A 24,932-nucleotide genomic window follows, 5' to 3' on the forward strand; every position below is an offset into this window, starting at 1 on the left:
GATACAAATGTAGGGATCCGAAGGGGTACGGGCACCCCAATGTTTATAGCAGCAATGTCCACAATAGGCAAACTGTGGAAAGAGCCAAGACGTCCATCGACAGATGAATGGATAAAGAAGAGGTGGTATATATACACAATGGAATATTATGCAGCCATCAAAAGGAATGAGATCTTGCCATTTGCAATGACGTGGATGGAACTGGAGGGTATTGTGCTGAGCAAAATCAATCAGAGAAAGACATGAATCATATGATTTCACTGATACGAGGAATTCTTAATCTCAGGAAACAACGTGAGCGTTGCTGGAATGGTGGGGGGTGGGAGGGTTGGCATGGCTGGATGATAGACATTGGGGAGGGTATGTGCTATGGTGAGCACCGTGAATTGTGTAAGACTGTTGAATCACAGACCTGTACCTCTGAAACAAATAAAAAAAAATCTTAAAAAAAAGATGATAGTAGGAAGGGTAAAATGAAGGGGGGGAAATTGGAGGGGGAGATGAACCATGAGAGACTATGGACTCTGAGAAACAAACTGAGGGTTCTGGGGGTGGGTGGGGGGATTGGTTAGCCTGGTGATGGGTATTAAAGAGGGCATGTATTGAATGGAGCACTGGGTGTTATACGCTAACAATGAATCATGGAACACTACATCAAAAACTAAAGATGTAATGTATGGTGATTAACATAACATAATAAAATTTAAAAAAAGAAATGGTGTTATTAACTATCAAGAATATAATTGCTTTAAATGTAAATGATCAAAATAAATAAATGTAAATGATCTAAGGCAAGTCTTCACAGATCTGGAAATTCCCATGCAGGAAAAGGACCTGATTTGTTTTCTTTTTTTTTTTTTTTTTAAAGATTTTATTTATTTATTCATGAGAGACACAGAGAGAGAGAGAGAGGCAGAGGGAGAAGCAGGCTCCCAAGGAGCAGAGAGCCCGATGAGGGACTCGATCCCAGGACCCTGGGATCATGACCTGAGCCGAAGGCAGACGCTTAACCATCTGAGCCACCCAGGTGCCCCCTGATTTGTTTTCTGGGGCTTTATAACTTCAATTCTAAATTCTAAAACTTCTATGGAAAAGCATATTGATTATTAGCATAAAAATATTTTATTTAATAATTTTGCCTTAACTGAAGAATACAAATGACTGGTTTATGAGGTAGGGAGGTTCCTGTTATTGGAATATATAAGCAATATTTTTTTTTAAAGATGTTATTTATTTATTTGACAGAGAGAGACACAGAGAGAGAGGGAACACAGGCAGGGGGAGTGGGAGAGGGAGAAGCAGGCTTCCCGCCGAGCAGGGAGCCCGATGCGGGGCTGGGGATCATGACCTGAGCCGAAGGTAGACGCTTAACGACTGAGCCACCCAGGCGCCCCTATAAGCAATATTTTATCACCATTGTATCTGTCAGAAATGACCAAGGGGAATTTCTGCATTGAAAGGGAACATGAATCGGATATCTTTAAATTCCATGAAGCCCTAAAATTGAACAAACTTCTTCCCTTAAGTTTAACATAGTGATGACTGACCAATTCAACCTGAACCATACATACCTTCCTCTACCATTTTGTTTCCCTTCTCCATTATTGCTTGGATGTGTGGCTCATGACTGGCAATGTTATCCTGGATGACTTGGTGTCTGTTCAGAAGCTTCTTGGAGACAATCAGGTCCTTGCCTACAGAGAAAAATAATTTCAAGGCTGGAATTGTTCTAGTGTATAGAATAAGAAGAGGCTACTCTACTTTTTATAACTCTTGGACCTACAAGTTTTTCCCTTTGAGGCTGTAATCCCTGAGTGGGCTTCCTGAAATTTATACCATTTGTCTGAAATTTATACCATTTATACCATTGTCCTGAAATTTATACCATTAACTCTGCTTGGGGTTGTTCTTCCCTTTTTCTCTTTGTATTGAAAAAATTCAATTCATTATTTTACAAAAGATAATAAATAAGTCACTGTATAGGTAGAAAGGCAAGTAACTCTTCAACTAGAACTTTCAATATCATGCAACCAATTTTGTTTCAGCATATTATAGTGTAAAAAGCAGAATCTTCCACTTACTACTTCCTATGCATGTCAGAAAGTTATTAAAGCCTCTAACTTGGTATTTTTTCACCATGAAAATGGTGTGTTATATTTTTTAAAGTTTTCTTTGTAAAGATTAGAAATAACTTATAAAAAATGCCTCCCTTGCTGCTAACATTAACAAGCACCAACTAAATGCTATTCATTGTTAATTTCCTTCACCTTCTAAGCCCCCCATTTCTAGATGTCAATTCCCTATCTCCCATCCATGTGTTCCCCCCTTCCCTTCAAAATTGCCTTCCCTATGACTTTCCAGAAGCTCTCCATGCCCGTCCACACTTCAAAAGTCTTTTCTCTTCTAGAAGTTTTCCTAGACTTGACCCTCCACTGTCACCATCATCAGCTCCTCATAGATGTCCCCAGTATGTGGGTAAGAAGTTTGCATTCCACATGTATCCTAACACTGGCAATAATGGATAGCCCCCAAAGGAAAGGAAGGTATGTACTTTCTCTGCTGTCCCACCCCTTTTCTCCTTGTAGCAATTCAGATCTTCACAGAAGGGAGGCACTGACACTATGGACAAAATTACTTAGGACCTCAAGCACCAACCATGATGGCTCAGCCAAGGGCCTTGGTGGTAACTTAAGTTAGAGCAAATAACAAAAGGCTGAGCCCTCCACCTCTTCCCAGAGGCCTTCAATTCATGGCACTATTCATGGTTTGCTTTAAGAGATAAACTCTTCAGTATGAGTTTTAACAAAATCTTCTATGGAAGATGGGAAAATGGTTCCTGAGTGTGAAGGGGAAGAGCTGAGAGCCAACTGTATCCCCCATGACCACGTCCCAGGTTGTCCCAGATCTCTCTGACAGTCAGTACACCCTGGTCTTCTCCTATGGCTCAGCCCGCTCACACTCAGGGTCTAACCAAGGTAGGTGGAAGCCACTGAGGGCTCAGTCTCTTGGATCCAGGCTTCCTCATCCTCTGTATCCCTGCAGATCTGATGCAGGTGGAGAAAGTCAATGAGCTTCTTTTTCCGGGTGCTCAGTGGTTCCTTCAGAGCTTCAAACCGGGACACCAGGGACTCCTGCCTTGCTTTTATGTCCCCAGCATCAGGATGGTCTATTTTTTCAAAATATGCTGCCAGGTCTGTGAGGGTGTCCACCTGATCCTGAGGGAGAGATAGAACAGATGTCAGGAAATGCCATCATTTAGTAGAAAGGAGTGGGGGTTCAGCATGGGGAGGCTTCGGGGGGAATCAGCTCCCCCCAGTACTGTGTTACGACTTCTAATCACATCCGTGAGATAGAGTGGCAGGGGATGCTGAATTGAGGACCACGTCATCACCCAAGAGCTATTTATAGGAAAGTACTTCTTAAGGCTCATTTCAGAAAGACAGAATATATATAGAGTGTGCCAAGGAAATCAGGGAAACCACATATACAGAGTCTTAACTGTCAGGAGTGTTAATAAACTGTAGTTAATTGTCAGAGAGTGTTAATAAACCGTGGCCCGGAGGAAAACAGAGGGAGCCTTTCTGTCTGCTTCCTCTCCCACCCTCCTCCCTTGCAAATGAGCTGCAGGTGTAACTAACACAGAAGCTTCCCAGGCTGAAGTTTGTGGCATCCCAGGAACAATGCCCAGGAGATAAAATGCGGTGTTTCCAAAAGGAATCTCACTGTTTTGTTACCTTGTTTCCACCTCCATCAAGCCATCCCCAGAGCTATCTAAGAGACTGGGTTCATTTCCTGTTTTCTGTTTCCTGTAGATTATTCTGTCTTTCCCATTTAATCCAAGGAGCAGACATGATAAAAGTGTATTTTAACAGGACAGAACAGTAGGACTTTCTAGGGAACAACAGAGTCATTTTTAAGTACAAGCTAGGACCCTGTGGATGCAAAAGTGAGTCAATTAGAAGTGGGTTCTCTACTGGGTTCTCCAGAAAATCACCCAATGTCCACACTCTAATTTACTGGATAAATTCAAGTGACAATCTGGTGGGATGTCAGGGGAATAACCCTGACACTCAGAGCGTACACATCCACATCCTAGTCCTCGCCCTGTTGCCAATTTTCTCTGTGACCTCGTGGAAGTCACTTCACAGCTATAGGCTTCAATATTCTTAAATAAAAAATAAAGCAGTAGGATTAAAGATATTTTCAAGCTTTGACTCATAGAATGCCAGAACAGGAGGAGGCAATGTTGTCCAAACCTTGTGGTACAGATGAGCATAGAGAGATATGAGAAGGTGAAAAGATGCACCAAAGGTCCCATACGCAGCAAGTGATGAGCTGAATACGAAGCCCAAGTTTCTGGAGTGAGAGTGTGATGCCATATGTAGGGGAGCCCACAAAGCCACCCCATCCATGGGGTTCTAACAACCGCACCCAGGACAATGGCTATACCAGACAGGGTATTAGGAAGGGTCAGCTGACCAACTAAAATCTTGGAATTTTTGCCTTTGGTTTCTTGCTCTCTTTCTCTTTCAATAGTTACTTATTATGAGTGTGCTCAGGGCATGAACGGGTGCTCTGGTCTACCATCGCCGGAGAACTGGTAACCGACCTGATGAGTGCCCACAGCAGACTCCAGGAAGCCGTGTTTCCTGAGTAGGTTCTGTACATCGGCCAGGCCTTTCCCGTAGTCCTCAGAGGCCACCTGCTGCTCCATGTCCCCCAGCCAGTGCTCCAAGTCTTCTGCAGTGTTCTTGAATTGCAGCTCCTGGTTAGCTTCATACAACTGGTTCCCTGGAATAAGGCATTAGGGATGCGACAGATACCATGACTCTTTCTTACTGCATAGTAATATACCTTCCATCAAACTTAAGGAGAAATATAATATTTTGATATCCTAATGAGAATGAAATATCCATCTCATGTGATTATACAAAAAAAAATCACCTTAAATTTGTGGAATTTGGATGGTATTTGTTTTTAAATATAGTAGCTTTCATTCTCAAAACAAAGATAAACAATCAGTTTATTCCCTGCTGAGGAGGTACTGTCCTGTTGTATTAGATCCTAACCATCTTGGGTATTTTCATATGTCATGTGCTACTCTCTATTGAGACCTCCTTTTCAAAGGGATTCAAACCCAAACTCTGCATTTCCCAAGAGAAGTATAAAATTGGGACTTGTTTCCTTTTGAAATTTTGAACTGTCTTTTTATAAATGTCTTTCTCAGAGTTTTGCTAGCCCTTCCTGGTACCTTTCCTTCATTGCAAGCCATGCCTCACAGTTCTCTCTTCCAGAAAATGCCTTGGTTATCCACACCATTCTCAGCTAAATTCTTTATTCTTTGACCTTACAACAATTATTTGCATTATTTCTGCAAAGCAATTGTTATATCTCCTGATGGTGGGGAATAACAGTAACATCTTACTGTTACTGTAAAGTCGGATTTTTTTTTTCCTAAACCCCAAATTGGGATGATATCTAAAAGAATCAGCATGGTATATCTCTTCTATAACCAGAGCAGGTGTCTACAGATGGAGTCTGTGTCTCACAAGGAGAATATTGACAGGAAAACCTCATTATTTGTGTTAATTACCACAACTGACTGATTTTCTAGAGAGGTGAGGTTAAATGTAAGTAGAAATTATTCAAGCAGACATGTGGGAATTTTTTTTTAAGGGCTTACAGCAGGGCCTGAACACTTACAGATAGGTGAAAAAAGGCAAGTCATCAAGTCCCATTTATAAGAATAAAATATTGTAGGAACATCACATGTGGTGCTGACAATCTTTTAATGTCTACTTTAATAACCTGGGTCATAATATCTTGTCTCATCTATAGAACCCAAGTAGGTAAAACCTAATTTAAGGACACCAGTTTCAGGTACATAGCCAATACCGGATTCATGGCTCTGGAATATTTATTCAGGAGAAAGAAAAAAAAAGTGGAAGCAAAGTGAAGAAAACAGAAGTAATTTCACTTAAACCTACATGCATGAAGAAAACATAAAGTTGTATGTATATAATGTGGTAAACTTAGGTTGAGTTATAAAAACTCTGTTCAATACAGGAAGAAATGAGTGGCATCCCTTCTCATGGCAGTCACCAGGCAAATTCAAGGTGGTAGAGATTAAAATGGTAGGTTTCAGAACTTAGGAGGTAGCCTTTCACCGAAACCTCTGCTTCTCACCTTTCTGCTCTGTAGCCGCCAACAACTCCTTCCAGAGGCTGACAACCTCACCCACACGATCAGCCACCTTGTCCGAGGCATAGTGATCAGCCTCAATCATCTCCTGGCCAGTTTTCTCTAGTGTATTGAGCAGGCGTTGATAATCTTCCAATTCATTTTTAAACTCTTCCTGCTTTTGAACCCGGCTCTTCAAGTTCTGTATATCCTAAGTCCAAAAAATAAAGGAAACTTATCTGAAGAATGGGGAGCAGAAATTTTGAGGATAGGGGTTACTTCTCAATATAAATACAACTGCATTAAGGAGAGGAAACAGGGGAACTGTCCTAGTCTAAGTACTGAAGCATAGAATGTGAGCAAACTCATGTGGCCAATCCCTCCTTCTAGCCACACCGCACACATGGCTAATTGATTCATGCATGGAATTCTAAAGAGCCTAGATATCTCCTGAAGATCATTTTGAATATGGTGGCCATGCAAGAATTAACAATCAATCAGACATTATCAGCAATAGTCAAACTATGGAGAGAGCCCAAATGTCCATTGACTGATGAATGGATAAAGATGTGGCATATATATTATATATATATAAATATATAAATATATTATATATAACATATATAAATATATATTTATGATGGAATATTACTCAGCCATCAAAAAGAATGAAATCGTGTCATTTGCAATGACATGGATTGATCTAGAGTGTATTATGCTAAGAGAAATAAGTCAGTCAGAGAAAGACAAATACCATATGATCTCACTCATATGTAGAATTTAAGAAACAAAACAGATGGACATAAAAGAAGGGGGGAAAAAAGAGGGAGGCAAACCATAAGAGACCCTTAATGATAGAGAACAAGCTGAGGGATGATGGAGGGAGGTGGACAGGGGGATGGGCTAGATGGGTGATGGGTATTAAAGAGTGCACTTGTTGTGATGAGCACTGGGTGTTGTATGTAAGTGATGAATCACTGCATTCTACTCCTGAAACCAGTTTTACCATATATGTTAACTAACTAGAATTTAAATAAAAATGAAATAAAAAAAGAAAGGAAAAGAAAATCAGAGAGCTATCATGAAAGATGATAAATTTTTCCCATTTCCTTCCTGATGCATGATTTCCTCATCTGGAGAAGATCTGTACACCTTCTGTACCCTGGAACCACACCTCCTCCCAAGAACACAAACATATGTCCAAGTTTCACAAATAAAAGGTACAGATAAGATGCTCATAGTTCTATAAATATATAGGAACAAAAGGACCAAGGTATACATTTAAGACTAAATGATGTTTAAAAAAGTAAATATTGTGAATCAGTATTGGCCTAGAAATTAAGAGACTAACTCTAGCCTCGACTGTAAATGTGAAATTGTATGAGCATATATAGGTGGGTATAATATATACCCCAACTCACATAACACTTGTGAGTGAAAAATACATGTGTTACACAACCCCAAGGTAGAGAAATCTATGGCTTAGAGAGAAGTCAAGAATTTCAATGAATCATGGATCACTACATCAAAAACTAATGATGTATTGTATGGTGACTAACATATTATTATTTTATAATAAAATAAAATTTAAAAAAAATTTCCCAAAGTCACATAAATAAGACAGAACTACGAGACTTCAAGCCCAGGTTCACCTTCTCCAGAATTCATGCCTCAAATGCTTATGTTAAACTCCCTTCTAAATAAATGGATAACTTTGGGCAAGTCACTTTATAATTCAAATGCTTGGTTTCCTCATCAATAAAAAATAAGGGGTTGTTCCCTTCTGGCTACAAAACCGTGTAATTCTGCATTATGCCATACCTTGAGGTTACCTTTAGGTTCCTAGTAGCTTTTAGTAAATGTGAACGTACACCGGGATCAGACACAATATTTTCCTACTATAAGGGTGCAGAGGGGAGCAGCAGAGTTGGTGGAGGGACAAGAAGCAGCTAAATAAGTAGCAGTCCCTCCCTTCCCCCATTCCATTATGGAAGTTGTGCTGGAGAGGGGCGCCTGGGTGGATCAGTCAATTAAGAGTCTGCCTTTGATTTAGGTCATGATCCCAGGATCCTAGGATGGAGCCCCCTAGTCGACCTCCCTGCTCAGTGGGGAGTCTGCTTCTGCCTCTCCCACTGCCCCCCCCATTTTCTCTCTCTCTCTCTTTCAAATAAAAAGTAAAATCTTAGAAAAAAAAAAAGAAAGAAAGAAAGAAAAGAAAAGAAAAGAAAAGAAGTTGTGCCGGAGAAAGGAAGTGAGAGGCAGTGGGACACAGGAAATCCAGAAACCAGATTCTTGGCTTTTAACAAAGCATTTGCCTTGAGGGACTCATGACCCTTCTGTACAGAGGGTCGAGCTTGCCTGTTGAACACTAGCGTCTTTTCAGCTCTAAGACTCTAGTCCCATGAAATTAAGTCCTGATGAGTATGCCCAAGGTCTGAAAACCCTGCTTACCTTGTAATCTTCATCATCTGCCAACTTTTTCTTCTTGTTGATCCAATTCTTTAGGTCATCTGAGTCCTCATACAGTTTCTGCAGAAGCCATGAATCCTCCAGGAGTTTGCGCCGAGTGGCAGCCCTCTTACGTAGGGCATCCCGCCGGGCCAAGAGCTGCAAAAACCAAGATGAAACTCATGGTCAGCAAAGCCAAATATGGACACATGAGATTCGCTGTCCAGCTTGGTCCCTGAGCCCCAACACCTCCCCAGACCCCAGGGCACGGGCAGGCAGATACACGTCTGGGACCTCCAACATACGCTATCCCGAAGAGCAGCAATGTTCTCGGAGTCATAATGATCACTGTCAATCAGCTTCTTTGCATTATTGTCTACGGTCTGAAAAACAAAAACAATAAAAACCGGAGGGGTTTCTCTCAGTGGCTCCTGAGTAAGTGGCCACTGTTTGGCTAGCTGTTTAAAGAGGAAGCGTGGCAATGTGGGAAGAGAACAACTTTCAGGATCAGAGATCTGGGACCTAGTTCTGATTTCTATTACAAATTCTGTTTCAAAGTGTATATTTGACAAGTTAATTACCCTCTTTTATGCCATAATATTTTTAGTATCTAGGTTATAGTAAATGAATTTTGACGTCACTTGAAAGTGGATATTTGATGTTATGTCTGAGAGTGACAAGTAGTGGTTCTCTCTAAGGACGGGTGTTGTAGGAGGTGACACACACACACATGGAGCCAGTGCCCACACCAGAGCCCACAGCTCACTGTGATCTTCTCTTCCTGGGCGGTGAAGGCCTCCTCAAAGTCATCATGCTTCTGAAGAAGGGCTTCCACGCTGCCCAGGGAGTTCCCCAAGTCCTCGTTCTCCAGGAAGTCCTGTGGAAGACAGAGACACATCTCAGCTCTTCCTTGTCAGTGAGAAATACTGCTTTTGGAACATCTCTGAGACAAGGACTAAGGATAGAGAGGAGACAGTGGGAGAGCAAGGAGGGATTAGCATATGGTGGGATGGTGCGTAGGGACCGACCTCGAAGAGCAGAAACTTCAGACTCCTCTCCAATCCTCTCACACAACTTTATCACTTTTGTCGCTGGTTCTGTCCACATGGAATCATCCTGGCCAATCCAGGCTCCATTCGGACCTCCCAGGGCTGCCTCAAGAGGACCACTCACCTCCTCCGGGAAATCTCTGGTTAACCTTGCCCAACTTGTCACAACTTTCTACTCCTGACCCCCTTAGCAATGTGATTGATATTCATCTGGCCTTATGCTCAGTGAAGGTTAGTTCTTCTCTGCTGCATATTTGTGTATATTCTTCTAGGCATCTGCTCATGAGGGAATTGTAAGAGCCTCAGAAAAGGCCAATCTCATCTTCTCCTTGTAGATCACCCTCCACTTCCTAAGACAATCTCTAGCCCACAGAAGTAGTTGCAAGGGTACCAGTGGCAGTCATGTGATAAATGAGGGGTGGGAGAAATGGCTTCTGGACACTTGCTGAGCCCCTCCTGTTACCTCTTGTCTGCTCATCCAGCTGTCCACTTGCTCACTGTCACGATAGAAGAGCTGCAAGTACCAGCACTGCAGGTACTGAAGTTGCTGCTGGTCCCACAGCCCCAGCAGGGCCGCCCAGTCATCGGCAAGTATCGTCATCTTTGGAAAGGGAGAGACGATGTGAGCATCTAATAAGTGCAAGGCCTTCGGAAGGATGCACAAATGAACAAGAAGCGGGTTTCTCTGATGACTTCAAGGTCTGAGTGAGGAACACGTATCATATTATTATGAGATAAAGCGGGGCTAAATATGTATCAAAATTTCACACACTGTAGTAGAAAATGGGCTAAATGCATCGCAGAGATACAACAACACACTTAATATGTATAAATGAAGCAGAGAAGATGAATTCTGATTGGAGGACACAGAGAGTAGAAGTGTGGAAAGTATCATACCAAACAGAGATTTAAAGGGTGGGGAGGGGGATCAGGATTCCAGGAGGACATACCACGAGCGCACAATTACTCCAAGTACTTGTTAGATTATACAAAGTGCTCCAGAGAGAAGTGCAGTGTCTAAAAAAGGTGGACGCTTGATGAAATTGACGTTTATAGAGCACTTAAATGGTCAGACTGAGAAGTTCGCATTCCCTTCTGAAAGCAAATAAGAACCACCAAGGAAAGGGAAGGGTGACATTCTCAAACCCATAAGAGCCTTTGTTCCTGCTCACACGTCTGCCCCAGAAATTCCAGCTAATTAGCACCCCCGCTGTGTTAACGCCATCAAAAAGGCAGCACAGATTCTCAGAATCCCAGAAATATAGTTATGTGGGCAAGGATTTAGGTTTCCTTGGGCAGGAAATTGTTAAAAATAAAAATCTTATATTTTTTCCCGTAGAGTTCTGGATGAATTCAAAATATGGCCATCTCAGCCTCATCCATCCACCATCTCTAGAAGCTATGCTTGGAATCTAATGAGATGCAAAAAAGCCTACAAATCTTATTTTAATGATCATCCCAAGGAGTTCCTGTGACTCTGTGACTGAAGTAAAACCTCTCAGGGGTGATGGGGTTGAGGTGGGTCCTTTTGATCCAGGAGATTAGGATGATGGCAAACCTGATTGTTCAGTCAGTGGGATTCTGACGTTTAAAGCTTTCCTATTATTTAATGTAGATTTGAGAAACACCGATATAGGAAAATCAGTGTGATTTGAAATTGTATAGGAGAGAACAAAGCCAGCCATGTGCCAGGCATCAAGGAATGCAAAGAGGAATAGGTGCAGTCCTCAAATAGGTGCAGTCCTCAATCTAGAGGTGAGCATGGAAGAGCGATAGAACAGAGCATGTATGATAAGGCACAATGGTATGGAGGTTTCAAATTAGGTAGAAGGCAGGTTGATGAAATCAGATAGGTTCAGGAAATAGAGGCTCAGGGGTGAGCAAGCACACATCACATCCTGAGAATTACAGACAGCTCGACTTAGCTAAAGCAATATGTGAAGGAAGGTTGCAATATGTGAAAATTGGGTTAATATTAAGATGTCCATAGGACTTCTTGTCCTATTCAGAGATTATTATATTATTATGGGATTAAATGGGGCTAAATATGTATCAAAATTTCACACATTGTTAAACTGGATTACCTTTTCCCGAACTTCATCAGAGGCTTCGTGACTAGCATCCAGCAGAGCCTGACCAGTCTCATCAGCAGATTGGAATCGCTCATCATAAGAGTCAATCTCGTGCTACGGCCACAAGGCAAAATGTCTTAAAATGCAGCAAGAAAACTTCTGGCACTCTTGGCCCCTCCCTCTTCCTCCCTCAGGGGGCGGGGGGGCTCTTCCTGTCTACCTTGTGTTGTCGATGCCGGTCCAGCAAGGCCTCCCCACTAGCCACATCTGTGGGCAGCTCATCAGCACTGATCAGAGCGGTCTTCTCCTTCATCCAGCCTGATAGCTCCTCATAGTCAGATAAGAACCTCTGGTACCTGCAGGGAAGGTAAGGTAAAGGACAGGAAGGAGAAACCAGGTGTAAGTGGACTTTGAGCCAAGAGTTAGGGTTGGGTTGAGGTAAGATGTGCAGTGTTCTCCTCACCCTAATCCTACCCCTTCCATCCCCCTACTGGGTTTCCGGTTCCTTTAGAGGGGCAGGTTGGGCAGATTGTCCTTGACTCCAGGCTGCTGACTCTTGGGATGGATGTGTCATTGTGTGATGAGGCACCTGGGCAGTGCTTCTCCAACATCACAAGGTCACACCACCCCAAAGGGACTTGAAGTGGAGTAAAGTACTCCCAACGAGGCCAGTAAATAAGACATGGCATATAAATAACAGGGAGAACCTGGCAGGAAAGGGGACCAGAGTTAAGGTTAGGAGCCCTTGTGCGCCTAAGTCACCCCTAACTCTTGCTAAAAACAAAACCACTAAAACAGTTACCTATTCAAATAATTAAATGCTCACCAGTTAATTTGGAATTGTAAAAGTAAGATAAACACTGCTTTCTGGTGTTTTAATGACTAACTATAATCATTAACTACTGAAATGATACCCAGCTTTTTGGCAAGCTAACCCACATTCAGGAAATAATTCTAGATTTAATTTTACACCCTTCAGCTTGGAAATTTATTTCAGTTCCTAAGCTAGGGCCGGGGATTTTGCAGTTTCTTCAGTTGCTTTTCCAGGTCCTTGGGCCACTTGATAGCATTCTACAACTTTCTAAGTAGAGGAAGACCGATGGGGTGCGGTGCGGGGGGGAGGTAACATGCTGGGTGTTATGTCAGCCTGAAGAGAACTTCCCTTAACAAATAAAGCTTTTTTTGCCTCTACCACCGAGTAGGCAGGAGGGCTGAGTCCCTCATTATTTGATCTTTTCACTCTTACTTTCTGCTTTTGATGTTATACCCAAACCCTGTAGAGATAGAGCAACAGAGAGGAAGGATTCCCCACCCGCAAGAAGCCTCCAGCTTCGCATATCTGTTGGTAGCCAAGGCTCGAATGTGCTCCCAGTTGGAGACCAGATCCTCTTTCATCTGTTGGATCTGAGATGCCTCTGGAGGATGGGAAAGCTTCAGCTTGTCCGCTTTGGCACATAACTCCTTCACCTTTAGGATGAAAAAGAAATCTAGTGGGAAATCCAAGCACTCTGATTCATCCTGACAAAGTTTTATGGAAGAGATCTGACAAAACAGCCATATTAATATGGATAACATACTTACATTGATAATTTTATATTAATATGCTAACATACTATATCAGCAATAATAATTTACTGACCACTTTTGTCTCTTATTGAGTGCTTACTGCTCAGCACTTCCCATGCATTTACTTGTTTTATCATCTTTTTAAAATAATACTCAGAGGTAGAAACTATTCTTATTTCCCCCTTTATGTGAAAACTGAGAGGTAGAGTATTTTATTTGTTCAACGTCATTTAGCTACTAAGTGTCAGAAGCAAGGTTTAGACCTCAGACTGTCCTTCACCATCCTCTATACTGTTTCCATAAATACTGTTGTGGGAATCAGAGAAACACTTTTGCCCAGGAGAATTTCTGCCAAGAATTCCACCAATGCCAGACCATTCTGAGAACAATTCCTAAGGAGCAAGGCCACTGGGGCAAAAAATGTAGATATGGGTGACTCTGCACACGTTATCATTAGTGCTTTCATTATATTTAACTATAACCAGGTGTTGTCTAGGATTTAAAATTTCATTATCATTATGCATCAAATTATGGGATTTTATTATTCATTATTAGGTGAAAAAAATACAAAATACAAAAATGGAGCAAGAATGAAGGAAGTAGAATAATGGGATAGTTTTCAGAAACTGGCTCCAGGGACAAAGCTTATGGTCAGGGAGCAGCATGTGGGGACCTTCAGTGGGCTGACTCCACTGTACACACTCTGGAGGAGTTAGTTGAGGTTATGGGTGATGTTGTAAGGGGAAGAAGCAAGGGTGGGAGCCAGTCAGGAGTAGGGGCTTGCTCCAAGTTCAAACATGCCTATGTCTACTCCTCTAGGGATAGGGACTAGGGTCTTCCAGCTTTCAGAAGAGAACCCAAAAGTGGATGTAGTAACATGCTCTAGGTGTTTCTGAGTTTATTCGGAAGAAGAAGAAGGAGAGAAGGAGGAGGAGGAGGAGGAGGAGGAGAGGGAGAGGGAGAAGCAGAGGAAGGAGGAGGAGGAGGAGGGCAAGAAGTAGAAGAAGGAGAAATTTCTTCCCTTATCTACTGAGTGAAGGACAAAAAGAAATAGGATTCAGCTGGAACTGACAGAAGTGTAGTTTGACCAAAGGAAAGATTCTCTGACTGCAGGTACTGAATGAGATTAGGAAACTATTCTTGGAGTTAACCTTTTTGTTTTTAAATCATGAAGTACATTACAAAAAACACAAGAGCATATAAAACATGTATGTATATTTAAATAAAAATAAAGGACATCCAATGTCCATGTATAAGTTATGAACTAGAATGATGAAGTATATTCAGGGATAAGGAATCTATCCTTTATCAAAATAGTGAATTTACTGTGTCCTCTGGAGGCAAGGTACCCACCAAATGCCTCTTTCAGCCCAAGAGGCCAGCCAGGCTTCCAACAGTGGCTTACCTTGTCCTCCATGACTGCAAGGCTCCTCTCAAGGCCCTTGTGACTATGAAACAGGGCCTCAGAGCTAACAAGGTCTTTGCCATAGTCCTCAGAGGTGACCTGAGGCTCCTTCTCTTTGATCCACTGGATGGCTTCAGTCACATCCCTGCCAGACAGCCAGATGAGTCCCAACAAAGAAAATGGCAGGCATTCCAGGGCAAACAACGTACAGAGCAAAGACCACCCTGGTTCACTCAGCTAACAATTACCTTGAATTCCTACTCACTAGAAAAAGTAATGTAAAGAGGTCTCGCCTTTAATGGTTTCCATTGAGATGTAGAGGCCTGGGCATTATCTGGTCATTGGGCCTCGAGATATCCTTCCCGTATCTGGGTCAGCTCTTACTGTCTTATTTCTTCCCACTCAACCTTCCACCCCCAACCAGTTCCTAATATGCATTCCTTGTCTCCGCAACACTTCCATCACTAATTCACCGGTGCCGGTCTTATTGCTTTGGGCTCCAGTCATCACACATTTGGCTACGGGGCGAGTCACAGCTGCCTTAACTACACTCTCCCTTGCTTCCCAAAGTGCCAGCACATGATTTACTTTGGTTTGAGATACTGGCCACTAATTGCTCACAGTAGCCAGAGGCTAGCACAAGTACAAACATGGTGCTGTTGCAGAGTTTCCCATATGTGTTGGCCAAATTCATACCTTCTGAATCGCTGGAGGTCCGCAGCACTGGACAGTGTTGCCTGTCGTTGCAGAGCCAGATTGAGGAGACGCTTCCAGGCGGTGTTCACCTCATCCTGCTTCAGCTTGATCAAGGGCAACTCAGGATGGTTCTCCTGTAAGAGGAAACTGGGGCTTGAGTTAGGCAAAGGTGAGCCTATTCCGAAAATCATTGAACACTTCTCATTTCACACTGGTTCGTACTTTGCCAGACATGGAGAATGACCATTTAGCCAGATACCAATCTTCACCGTAGCCCTGTGCCTCAGCATTACCAAAATCTAGAAGCCAACCCACCAGATACTGTATCTATCTTTTGCTCACAGCACTGGGGCAGACTGTTAACACAGATTGCCCAGCCATGATGTTATTTTTAGAATTCCACCTTGTTGATGCCTGCCAAGTCCCCTGAAAACCCAGGAAGAAAAAATTCCCTCTGCGAAATAGGACTTTACTTTCCAAAACTCTACTACTGTGGTTCTTAATTCCTTTGGGGTCCTGACACCTTTGAGAATCTAACAAGAGAGGTTTCCCTCTTCCCAGAATTATACACACATGCACACACATTTAATTTTGCAGAAAATTTCATACATCATTGCAACCCATCTGAAGCACTGAGATTTACGAACACTAGATTAAGTTAATGGCATCAGCCTATTTTGACACTTGGCAATTTCGAGCAGTTCCTATGCATCCAAGTCTTTCTACTCCTTCTGTCCCTGTCTCTTGGAATTTCCATTCCCATTCTGAAGCCTCTCCAGACAGAATTTTCTACATTCTCTTTGCCGAATTTATGGCCCTTTGTATTTGTAGCTGTGTGGGTTCCATCCCACAGGAGCAGAGGACACACTCTGTATTGGATTAATCCTTCCTATGGTAGATTAGATAAAATGGCCGTGTTATTTTGCCACGAAGCCCTCCTTGCAAGAAGGGAAGTCCATTTCCTCAGGCTTTGGATCTGGGTTGGCCTATGCCTGGCTTACCATAGAATGCGGCAGAAATTATATGAGCTCCTGCCCCTCGGCCTCAAGATGCCCTTCAGCTTTCTTACCTTTGGAACACTGACGCATAAAAAAGCATGCTGTGCTGGAAAGTGAGAGCCAACACCCCAGACATGGGACCAAGGCCATTTTAGACCCTCCACTCCAACTGAGCCACCAAATAACTGCAGCCACTTAAGGTGGGATCAGGAGAATTGCCTAGCTGAGCAGCTGAATCACTGAATCCAGTAAAAATGACATGTTTGTTGTTTGAAGTTTGGGGATGGTATGTTAGATAGTACTGAAAAACCGAGAAACTTTTACAATGAGACAAAGGTGGCGGAGAGAGAGTTTACTTCCCCTAATCAAGTACCCATTCATCCCGAAGTCTCGGTTCCGTTAATACAGAAGGGGTGTCCCGTACTAGAGCTGCAGTGATGATGAAACCAAAAGCACAACAGCCAACGGTCAGAATTTCTAATCCCCTTACAGCACAAAAAATCAGACTGGCTCCCCATTTTTCCCGCATATCCTAGTGAAACTGAAAATCTATTTAAACATCGTCTTAAGTGAATGACGGTAAAACTGCCTCCCTTCCCCCACTCACAAAAAAATCATGTATAATGACATCATATACATTACGATAGCCCACCATTATTTTATATTCTTTGCTACTTTATTCTGGTTCTTCTTCATGAGGAAAGGGTGCAGCACAAACACGAGTGATGGGTGTTCTGTCCGGGAGTTACTAAGTTGTGGGTCTAGTCCCTCTGCACACATTCACGTGCACACCTACGTGCACACACATACACTGTCTCTCCCGCTCACACCTCCATTTCCATAGCCTGGCAAGAGATGACCCAGACAGGAGAGGAAACCGCCCCAGGCATGTTACCACAGGGACATGCATCCCTGTTTTCTCACAGTGTCCCATGTCCTTCATGTCCCACCTACTGATGGCTGGAAGGTTTTGAATACCAGAACCTTTGCCTTGCACTGACCCTTTGCTCCCCACCTCACCTCAGCGCACTCATTGGCATACTGGTTTATTCCGTCCACTTTCTCCCGTCGAGCTTCCAGGTCTGTTTGGAACTCCTCAAACTTCTTATGCAGAACCTCCGTGCGCTCCCAGTCCTCACCCAGCTCCACCGACGTCACTATAGCCTCCTGCGAGCAAGGAAAGTCTGTTGGGTCACCAGCAAAGTTTCTGTAGTTCAAATGCCCAGAACCCTTGCCCACACTCGCAGGAGAGCTCAGAAGGAGAGGCTGGTGGAGAGGAGAAGCCCTTCAGAAAAGAGCCGGAAGCAGGAATGTATTTCCTGAGGGGGCTCCCTGGTCCAGAGGCCATTGCTCTTCGGGGTGATCCTTCAGAAAGAACAGGAACATTGTTGGCCAAAGCTCCTGGAAGCACGCTTTTGTGTTCTGGAACATGAAAAATACATTCATCCTGATTCTACTCAATTCAACACACCGAGTATCTGCAAAAGCACCACGCTAAGTACTTACTTGGGTGTATCTTCAGTCTTAACCACAGGATTATTCTTCAAGTGTTTCAAAAAATAGAAACCTCCTCAGTTACAGGTACTGAGAGGCAGCCTTTAGGAAAAGACGGGGCAACACTCTCAGCCTGAACCCAGAGTAAGAGGAAAAATTTAGGAGGAGGAGCTAAGGGTCACGGAAGGTAGACGGGGACAAGCCTAGGGCACTTTTCCCTACACGCAATGTCAATGATCTCCAGGATACCCCTAAATCTTTGCCAAAACTGCTTCTTTCAAGGAACAAAGTCCAGGAACAGACATCCTGACTGCTTTCCGAGCAGCCTGCGTTAGATTGCTGGGGGGTGCCTGGGACAGGGATGGGAAGTCCCGCTTGTGTCCTGTGGGGTCCCGTACCTTGTCTCCGATCCACTCCAAGATGTCAGTGCACTCCTGCAGGTACTGCTGGAGCTTCAGGGCCCGCAGCAGCAGGGCGCCCCTCTCCTGAGTCAGTTCCACCAGCAGGTCCCATAGTTTGTGCAGCTCTTCCAGATGGGCCTTTGGGAGGAGACGCAAAACTGCTGAGGCACTCTACCCGCTGTGGAGCAGGTACAGACGTGGAGGTGCGTGCAGAGAGGGGCCTGGATAAAAATCGCATTCTCCCGTGCAGTAATTGCTCAACAGATATTTAAAGGAGGAAATCGATATGCATGGGAGTAGCTGTTAAACCAAGCCACACGTGATCTGCCATAAGAGAAAAAAATGTAAAAATGCTTTGAGGTTTTAGAGGATGAAATGATTATAAACAATGAGACAGGATGGAAAGGATTCATGTAACAGTGCTTGGTTTGAATTGAAGCTCGAGGAACAGATAGGATTTTGACAGGTAGATGACAGGCAGAGGGTGTTCTAAGTACTGGCAAGTCAGAGAAGAAATTTAGCAAGAACTGTTTGCTGGGAAGAGTAAGAGCTACAATGTTGCTAATTTATAATGGAAATTAGTGGCACCAAAGCAATAAGAGAATTTTGAGACTATGTAATTGCAGGCTTTTATGCCAGGTTAGCTTAGAAGATCATGAATTACATAGCTTGTCAAATTGGAGGTACTCTCTCTGTCATGTCCAAAAGAATCTTGTCTTTTGCAACTACTCCATTGTTTACAGTAGCCCATAAACCACATTTCTCTCTGAATCCTCCAGGGCTGTGGTCTGATGGAGCACAGTGAGTCTGATAGTTGTGACAATGTCTCAAATATTTCTCAACGATTTTAATTAATGTAGGGGATTGGGGGCAAAAAAAGCTGTGAACAGGGCGCCTGGGTGGCTCAGTTGGTTAAGCGACTGCCTTCGGCTCAGGTCATGATCCTGGAGTCCCGGGATCGAGTCCCGCATCGGGCTCCCTGCTCGGCGGGGAGTCTGCTTCTCCCTCTCCCACTCCCCGTTTGTGTTCCCTCTCTCGCTGTGTCTTTCTCTGTCAAATAAATAAAATCTTTAAAAAAAAAAAAAAGCTGTGAACAATACAAAAATAATTTCTATTTTTTACCAATACATAAATTTTGAGATTTTTCTTGTTACAGACTCTTCAATAAGGTTTTCTTCTGGTTAAAGTCTGTGTTCTCTGACCATATTTTGTTGACAGTAAAATGGACTAGAATTCGTATGCTAAATGTAGAAAGACCAGAACCAATTTTTAAATATGTCACAAAATTTGGTGTGACAATTTCAAAAATACTTCAACAGTAAAAACAAACAAACAAATCCACTCATTCAGAAAAGATCCTGAATTGACTCTATCAACACAAACATGTTGGAAAATTGTGTGAATTAAGTCAGGAAAGAGTTGATACATTAGTAATGGATTTCAAAGTGGTGGTGGTCTTCAGTCCTCAGTGTCCAGGGAAGATTTTCTGAAGACAAGGTATTTTAGGAGTTTTTCGAAATGAGAAGAAGAGTGGAGTTTGAGAACTTTAATATTAGTCATAGCGTGTGGGCTGTGAAGAGAAGGAGGTATCACAGACAAGGGAGAGATATTTCAAAGAAGATTCACATGGCAGAGCATCCCTTGTTTGAAGAGTCTGAAGGACAAGGACTTTGAGGTCAGAAGAAATCATTAGAAATGTCATTTGGGAAAGCCAGTTCATCTGGGACACATGGAACTAGATTGAAGAGGGCTTGATCATAAGCCAAGTTATCCTGCAGTGGCCAGAGAGGAATGTGATGCTATCCCAGGATAGGTTTTGTATCATAGCTCTCTTCTTCTTGCCCTAGGGGACATGAGGATGCCCACCATCTTTCCTGCCCAACCCCAGTGGAAGACAAGAAGCAGGAACCCCAGCTCCATCTAGCTTTATACCTGGCATAATCAATTAAAACTCTGCTAACATAATCAACAATCGGAAACATCTCTTACAGAGTCCTACCATACGTTTACCTTGGTGTCCTCATGGGCAAAATGCCCCTCAGCAAATCGGGTTGCCCTGATTTCTTCCAGTTCAGGAATGACCCTTGATTTTGCTTGTACTTCTGCTTCGAAGGATTCATGTTTCAGATACTTGCCCTGAAGTTTAGAAATCAGAAGTTATGAAGCCTATCACTAATGAAGCCTAGTGTCCTTGGACCATAAAGGGGTTTTTCGGTTCCTTTTCTTACTTTGGGGCAGAACTACTTGTTTCACAACCTAGATAAATTGATAACCCATGACCAGAGATGGAGAAGTCACATCCTAAAAGAAATGGCCACTTCAGCCCAGGCTCAAAGTCAGGGGCCACAGAGAAATGTTTTGTCCTGTCCCCATTGACTTTAGGGAGTTTCCAGTATATACCTTGTTATTTTTAAGTCTCAGTTGCCATTGGTGGGAATGAAAAGATGTCCCACATTTGTTCCTCTTCAGAAGAGAGGAGGAAGTGCTATGGCAAGTTGAACACAATGAAGATGATCATTACAATAATGGCTTTTTTTTTTTAATTGAGAGGTTTCTGCTTATCAGATAATACTCTTATTGTCATATATGTATCAATCCTTTTATTAGATAACACCTTGTTCTTGATCCAGGTGCTTCCTCTCTAAAGTCAATTACCCCTTTTAGGCAGGTAACCCTTTCTTCTGGTCATGACTCTGTCACACGCTGTAATAGAAGGAGGAGAGGAGCCTCCACCCAAGCTCTCCTCCTTACACCTGTCATGTGGACTGAGCAAGGGCGCGATAGCCCCTCGGGAGAAACCCAGGAAAAATTCCACTGAACTACTCTCCTGAGCAGAGTGAAAGCACTGACATTTCTTCACCTCAAAATATTAAAGCTGCCTGGTGTGTCATAACTTCTTTGAACTCTCAGTCACTGTTATGCCCATAGCTTAACTTCAGACTAAGAATACAGTCACAGAGTGAGTTTCCTCTGTACATAAGACATGGGCTTAAGAAATTAAAGACACAGGCCATTTAGAGGCAGAATTATGGTCTCTAACAGGTAGTCTGCCCTTTCTATGACATTATGTCCTGACATTTAACTAAATATGCACTTACATTACAAGAATGTTTCCCTCCCTGGAGATCTTAGTGTCTGTTCTGGGGAAGTCACAGGAACGGAGTACCTGTATGTTAGTTGGGTCTTCATAGCTCTTATCATCTGCGATCTTGAGTTTCTCCAAGATCCACTTCTCTAGGTCATCTGCATCTCGTCTGAAAACCTGGTAGTGATAGGAATCTTCAAGCTTCTGACCCCTCTCAGCAACCAGCTCCTTGAACCTCTTGTAGCGAGTCAACACCTCCTGACGCCTTTCCTGGATCTCCTCCGCTGTTTCCAGCACCTTCGGTCCACCGCTCTCCATAGCCTGAAAGTTAAAAATTTTCTATCTCTTGCTGGTTCTCAAATCTCTGTGATGTCCCTTTTCTATGTCCCAAGGCATTTACTCGTGTTGAACTTACATTCGTATGTCTTGAAGCCTGTAAAAGCCTGTTGTCACAAGGGCTCTAGGATATTTACATAACTTCAATCACACGTAGCTACCCTTTAGGCTAATAATTCTATATCACTCAGAACATTTTTCCAACTTTTCACATAAATGTGTGACTGCATTTACTAAGTTCTATAAATAGAATTAATTTGGATGAATGATGGGAGACAAGTTTGAATTAGCAAAATCACCCATTTCAGAGGAATAAAAAAGAGATGTAATTTTCTTTTCTTTTCAAAGGTTAAAAAAGTGTTGACATGCACTGATCATTCTGAATTTAATCTAATGAAAAACTAAACATGGTTTGTAATAAACTTGATGAATGGCATACACAAACATTTGGAAATGTTTGTTTTTTTACATAAAATATAGCTCATATATTGTTTACCCTTTTTATTTGCTTTATTCAGAAACACTACCAATAAAAAGTTCAGCACATCCTTTATCCAATTGTTATAAATTTCAAATTATTAGCATCCCAATAACTGGCTTTTTCAATGTAAAATGTTATACTGTTAAATGACATAAGTGGAATCTGACCTCTTTGGGGCAATAGCCTCTGAAATCTCCATAGGGCTTACCTTCATTCATCTGGATATGGGCACAGTTTCCCCTAGCTTACCTCAACCAGAACACTGAATACCAAGTTCAAATTTTCATCTTCTTCCTCCCCAAATATAATTGCCACTTTGTGGATGGCCTTTATTAGTTTGGCTACAGAATCAAATCATTCTAAGGAGCCCAAATCTTGCTTATGTATTATTTTGCTCCAAGTTACCTATTTGTTCTCTATATGAACCCATGTAAACAGGTCATTGCTAGATTTTGATGCTATGTAGCCACAAGCTCAAGGTCATTCTTTAAAGTGAAATATTACAAAAAGAGTTAAAATTAAGCTTCTCTAGTTCTTAAAAGCCAAGAAGCAATTCTTATAGATTCTATCAAATACAGTGCAGAAAGTTCAAAAGAGACAGCTTTCCTAATTGTATCAGTGACAAATTGTACTACAAAGAATTCCGTACTCACAGTTTCCTTTGGAAAGTGCTTCACTTTTCGGAAAGGTCAAGAACCTGGCAAGATAAAATGTATCCAAAAGAGAGAGGAAGAAGACAAAGAGAGACAATTCTCATGAAATTGTCTAGTCTTCTTCAGATAAAGATGAAAGAAACATTACATATGTAGAAGAGTCAAAAAAGAACCTTGGGGCCGGAATCCCGCCAGCTACAGTCCGCGTTATCTTCAGGAGACAGGTCCACACGTTATCTTCAGGAGACGACAGGTCCAGCCGAAGGAGCTGCTAACTTCCACAGATGCTGGGTGATTCAGCAGTTCAGAGAGACCGTAGCTCCAAAAGTTTCTCAATAAGACTTCATAAAACATAAAAGTCAGGTTTTTAAATGAAAAATTAGAAAGAAAAACACAGTTATAGATGTAAGATAAACCGGCTGTGTTAAAATTCTGTTGTGTTTCTTTGATTAGTCTTAGAATCCATGTCTGAGAATGGTAAATCAGGATGGAACTCTGGATCACCCAATCTTTGGACTCTGCAGAATGACAGGAATTCAGGGCATACATAGGTTCTTGTCCAACCTATCTCTGGGAAATACAACTCAACAACTTCATGAAAACCCAGCTGCAGATTTTTAACAGCCTTTAAATTAACAAGATATCCTTAATTTCTCTGTAGAGCCTTTGCCAAAATAGGAAAATTTTATTCCTGGCTTTATAAATTGGGTTTTTAAAAATCTGATTTAGCTGTACCCTTAATCATTCAAATGGAAGGAATGAAGGAAGTAAGATATATGTGTGTTTATTTGTATTTCATGAAGCAAAAATTAGGATACCTTGTTTGACAAACTAATGAAATCGCAAAATTTTTGAAAATGGGACAGAGTTCTAAAATGTTGGATAAAAGTCATCCTGTTTTATGAATTACTTTTAATGGAGAGAAAGGGAAGCTGAACTTCTTCTCCAAAGGCATAGTTCTTTTTGGCAACTTTACAAAATGAAACAAACAAACAAAAAGAAAATAGTAGGATGGCTTCAGGCCCTCCTACAAAGCAGAGGACTACCCGAGCTAGATATGCTCCCCACACTTCATTCTAGTGTGATTCCAACTTATATACCCCAGCTTCATGTTCCACTAGAGTAGAGCTGGGTTCTACATTTCTGGTTCCCCTCTTCTCTCTCCTTCAACTAAGAGAGCTTTAAATTCTTTTCTTGAAAGTCTAGTATTGCTTTACTTTTCCATATTATTTCATTATATTCAAATATACTGGAGTATTAAAGGCAGGAACACAACTCTTAGAGAATGAATTATATCACATGCACCAAGGAACCTCTGATGGAATTGGGGTGGGGAGAAGACATTCTAAAATCTTAGTATCTAAGAGAGGGGCGCCTGGGTGGCTCAGTCGGTTAAGCATCTGCCTTTGGCTCAGGTCATGATCCCAGAGCCCAGGGGGTCAAGCTCTGTGCTCAGTGGGGAGCTTGCTTCTCCCTCTCCCTCTGCCCCTGCCCCCACCCCCACTCGTGCTCTCTCTCTCTCTCAAATAAATAAGTAAAATCTTTAAAAAGAATCTTTATCTAAGAGATAAGAACCACCATCAATTATCTTAATGTACATATAATTTTTATGTTGACATGATTGATTCACATTAATTTCTAATCTTTAGAAGATTCTGTGAAGCAGGTATTACCATCCCTATTTTTATCTGTGAACAGAGGTAGGGTCTGAGAGGCATCCCATCCCATGGCTTTTGGTTTGTACGTATGCAAACAAAGAGTCAGGTCCCTGTGAGTATCACCATCATGCCACCCTGTTCTTTATCTGTTCTAGCTAAGCTTCTCTTAATTCATCAACATCTCTGGTTGTCCCATTCCAGAATCTTCTCACCAATGGTGCCAACCCTGTGATAACCTTATGACCAAAGAAATAACAGGTCCCCATCAGTAGGATTGGTCACCATGAAATAATAAAATAAAAGTAGGTAAGAACAATAGTCTTTAGAGCAGGGAGCGATGTGGAAGTGCGCAAGAGTCAGGGAAGAGATTTTATGCATCATAACTCAGTGTTCTTTGAGTTTTCAGCCAT

General features: G+C 42.3%; 1 protein-coding gene across 1 annotated transcript in view; it reads right to left on the reverse strand.

Moving 5' to 3' along the window:
• Nucleotides 1-21,712, reverse strand: part of SPTA1 (spectrin alpha, erythrocytic 1) — a 67,483-nt gene extending 45,771 nt beyond the window's left edge. The window contains exons 1-17 of the mRNA XM_035009896.1: nt 21,476-21,712; nt 20,320-20,445; nt 18,307-18,447; nt 17,435-17,581; nt 15,417-15,550; nt 14,721-14,865; nt 13,062-13,216; nt 11,970-12,105; nt 11,762-11,863; nt 10,141-10,278; nt 9,395-9,505; nt 8,934-9,011; nt 8,632-8,787; nt 6,187-6,391; nt 4,610-4,791; nt 2,972-3,215; nt 1,572-1,694 (exon numbers count right to left, since the gene is read on the reverse strand). Coding sequence (XP_034865787.1) covers nt 1,572-1,694; nt 2,972-3,215; nt 4,610-4,791; nt 6,187-6,391; nt 8,632-8,787; nt 8,934-9,011; nt 9,395-9,505; nt 10,141-10,278; nt 11,762-11,863; nt 11,970-12,105; nt 13,062-13,216; nt 14,721-14,865; nt 15,417-15,550; nt 17,435-17,581; nt 18,307-18,447; nt 20,320-20,445; nt 21,476-21,712 — 2,560 coding nt within the window. The remainder of the gene's footprint in view (nt 1-1,571; nt 1,695-2,971; nt 3,216-4,609; nt 4,792-6,186; nt 6,392-8,631; nt 8,788-8,933; nt 9,012-9,394; nt 9,506-10,140; nt 10,279-11,761; nt 11,864-11,969; nt 12,106-13,061; nt 13,217-14,720; nt 14,866-15,416; nt 15,551-17,434; nt 17,582-18,306; nt 18,448-20,319; nt 20,446-21,475) is intronic.
• Between the last annotated feature and the right edge of the window lie 3,220 nt (nt 21,713-24,932).

Source organism: Mirounga leonina, unplaced genomic scaffold (genome assembly GCF_011800145.1).
Source record: "Mirounga leonina isolate KUSES-001 unplaced genomic scaffold, KU_Mleo_1.0 Mir_154, whole genome shotgun sequence".
Classification (NCBI taxonomy): Eukaryota; Metazoa; Chordata; class Mammalia; order Carnivora; family Phocidae; genus Mirounga; species Mirounga leonina.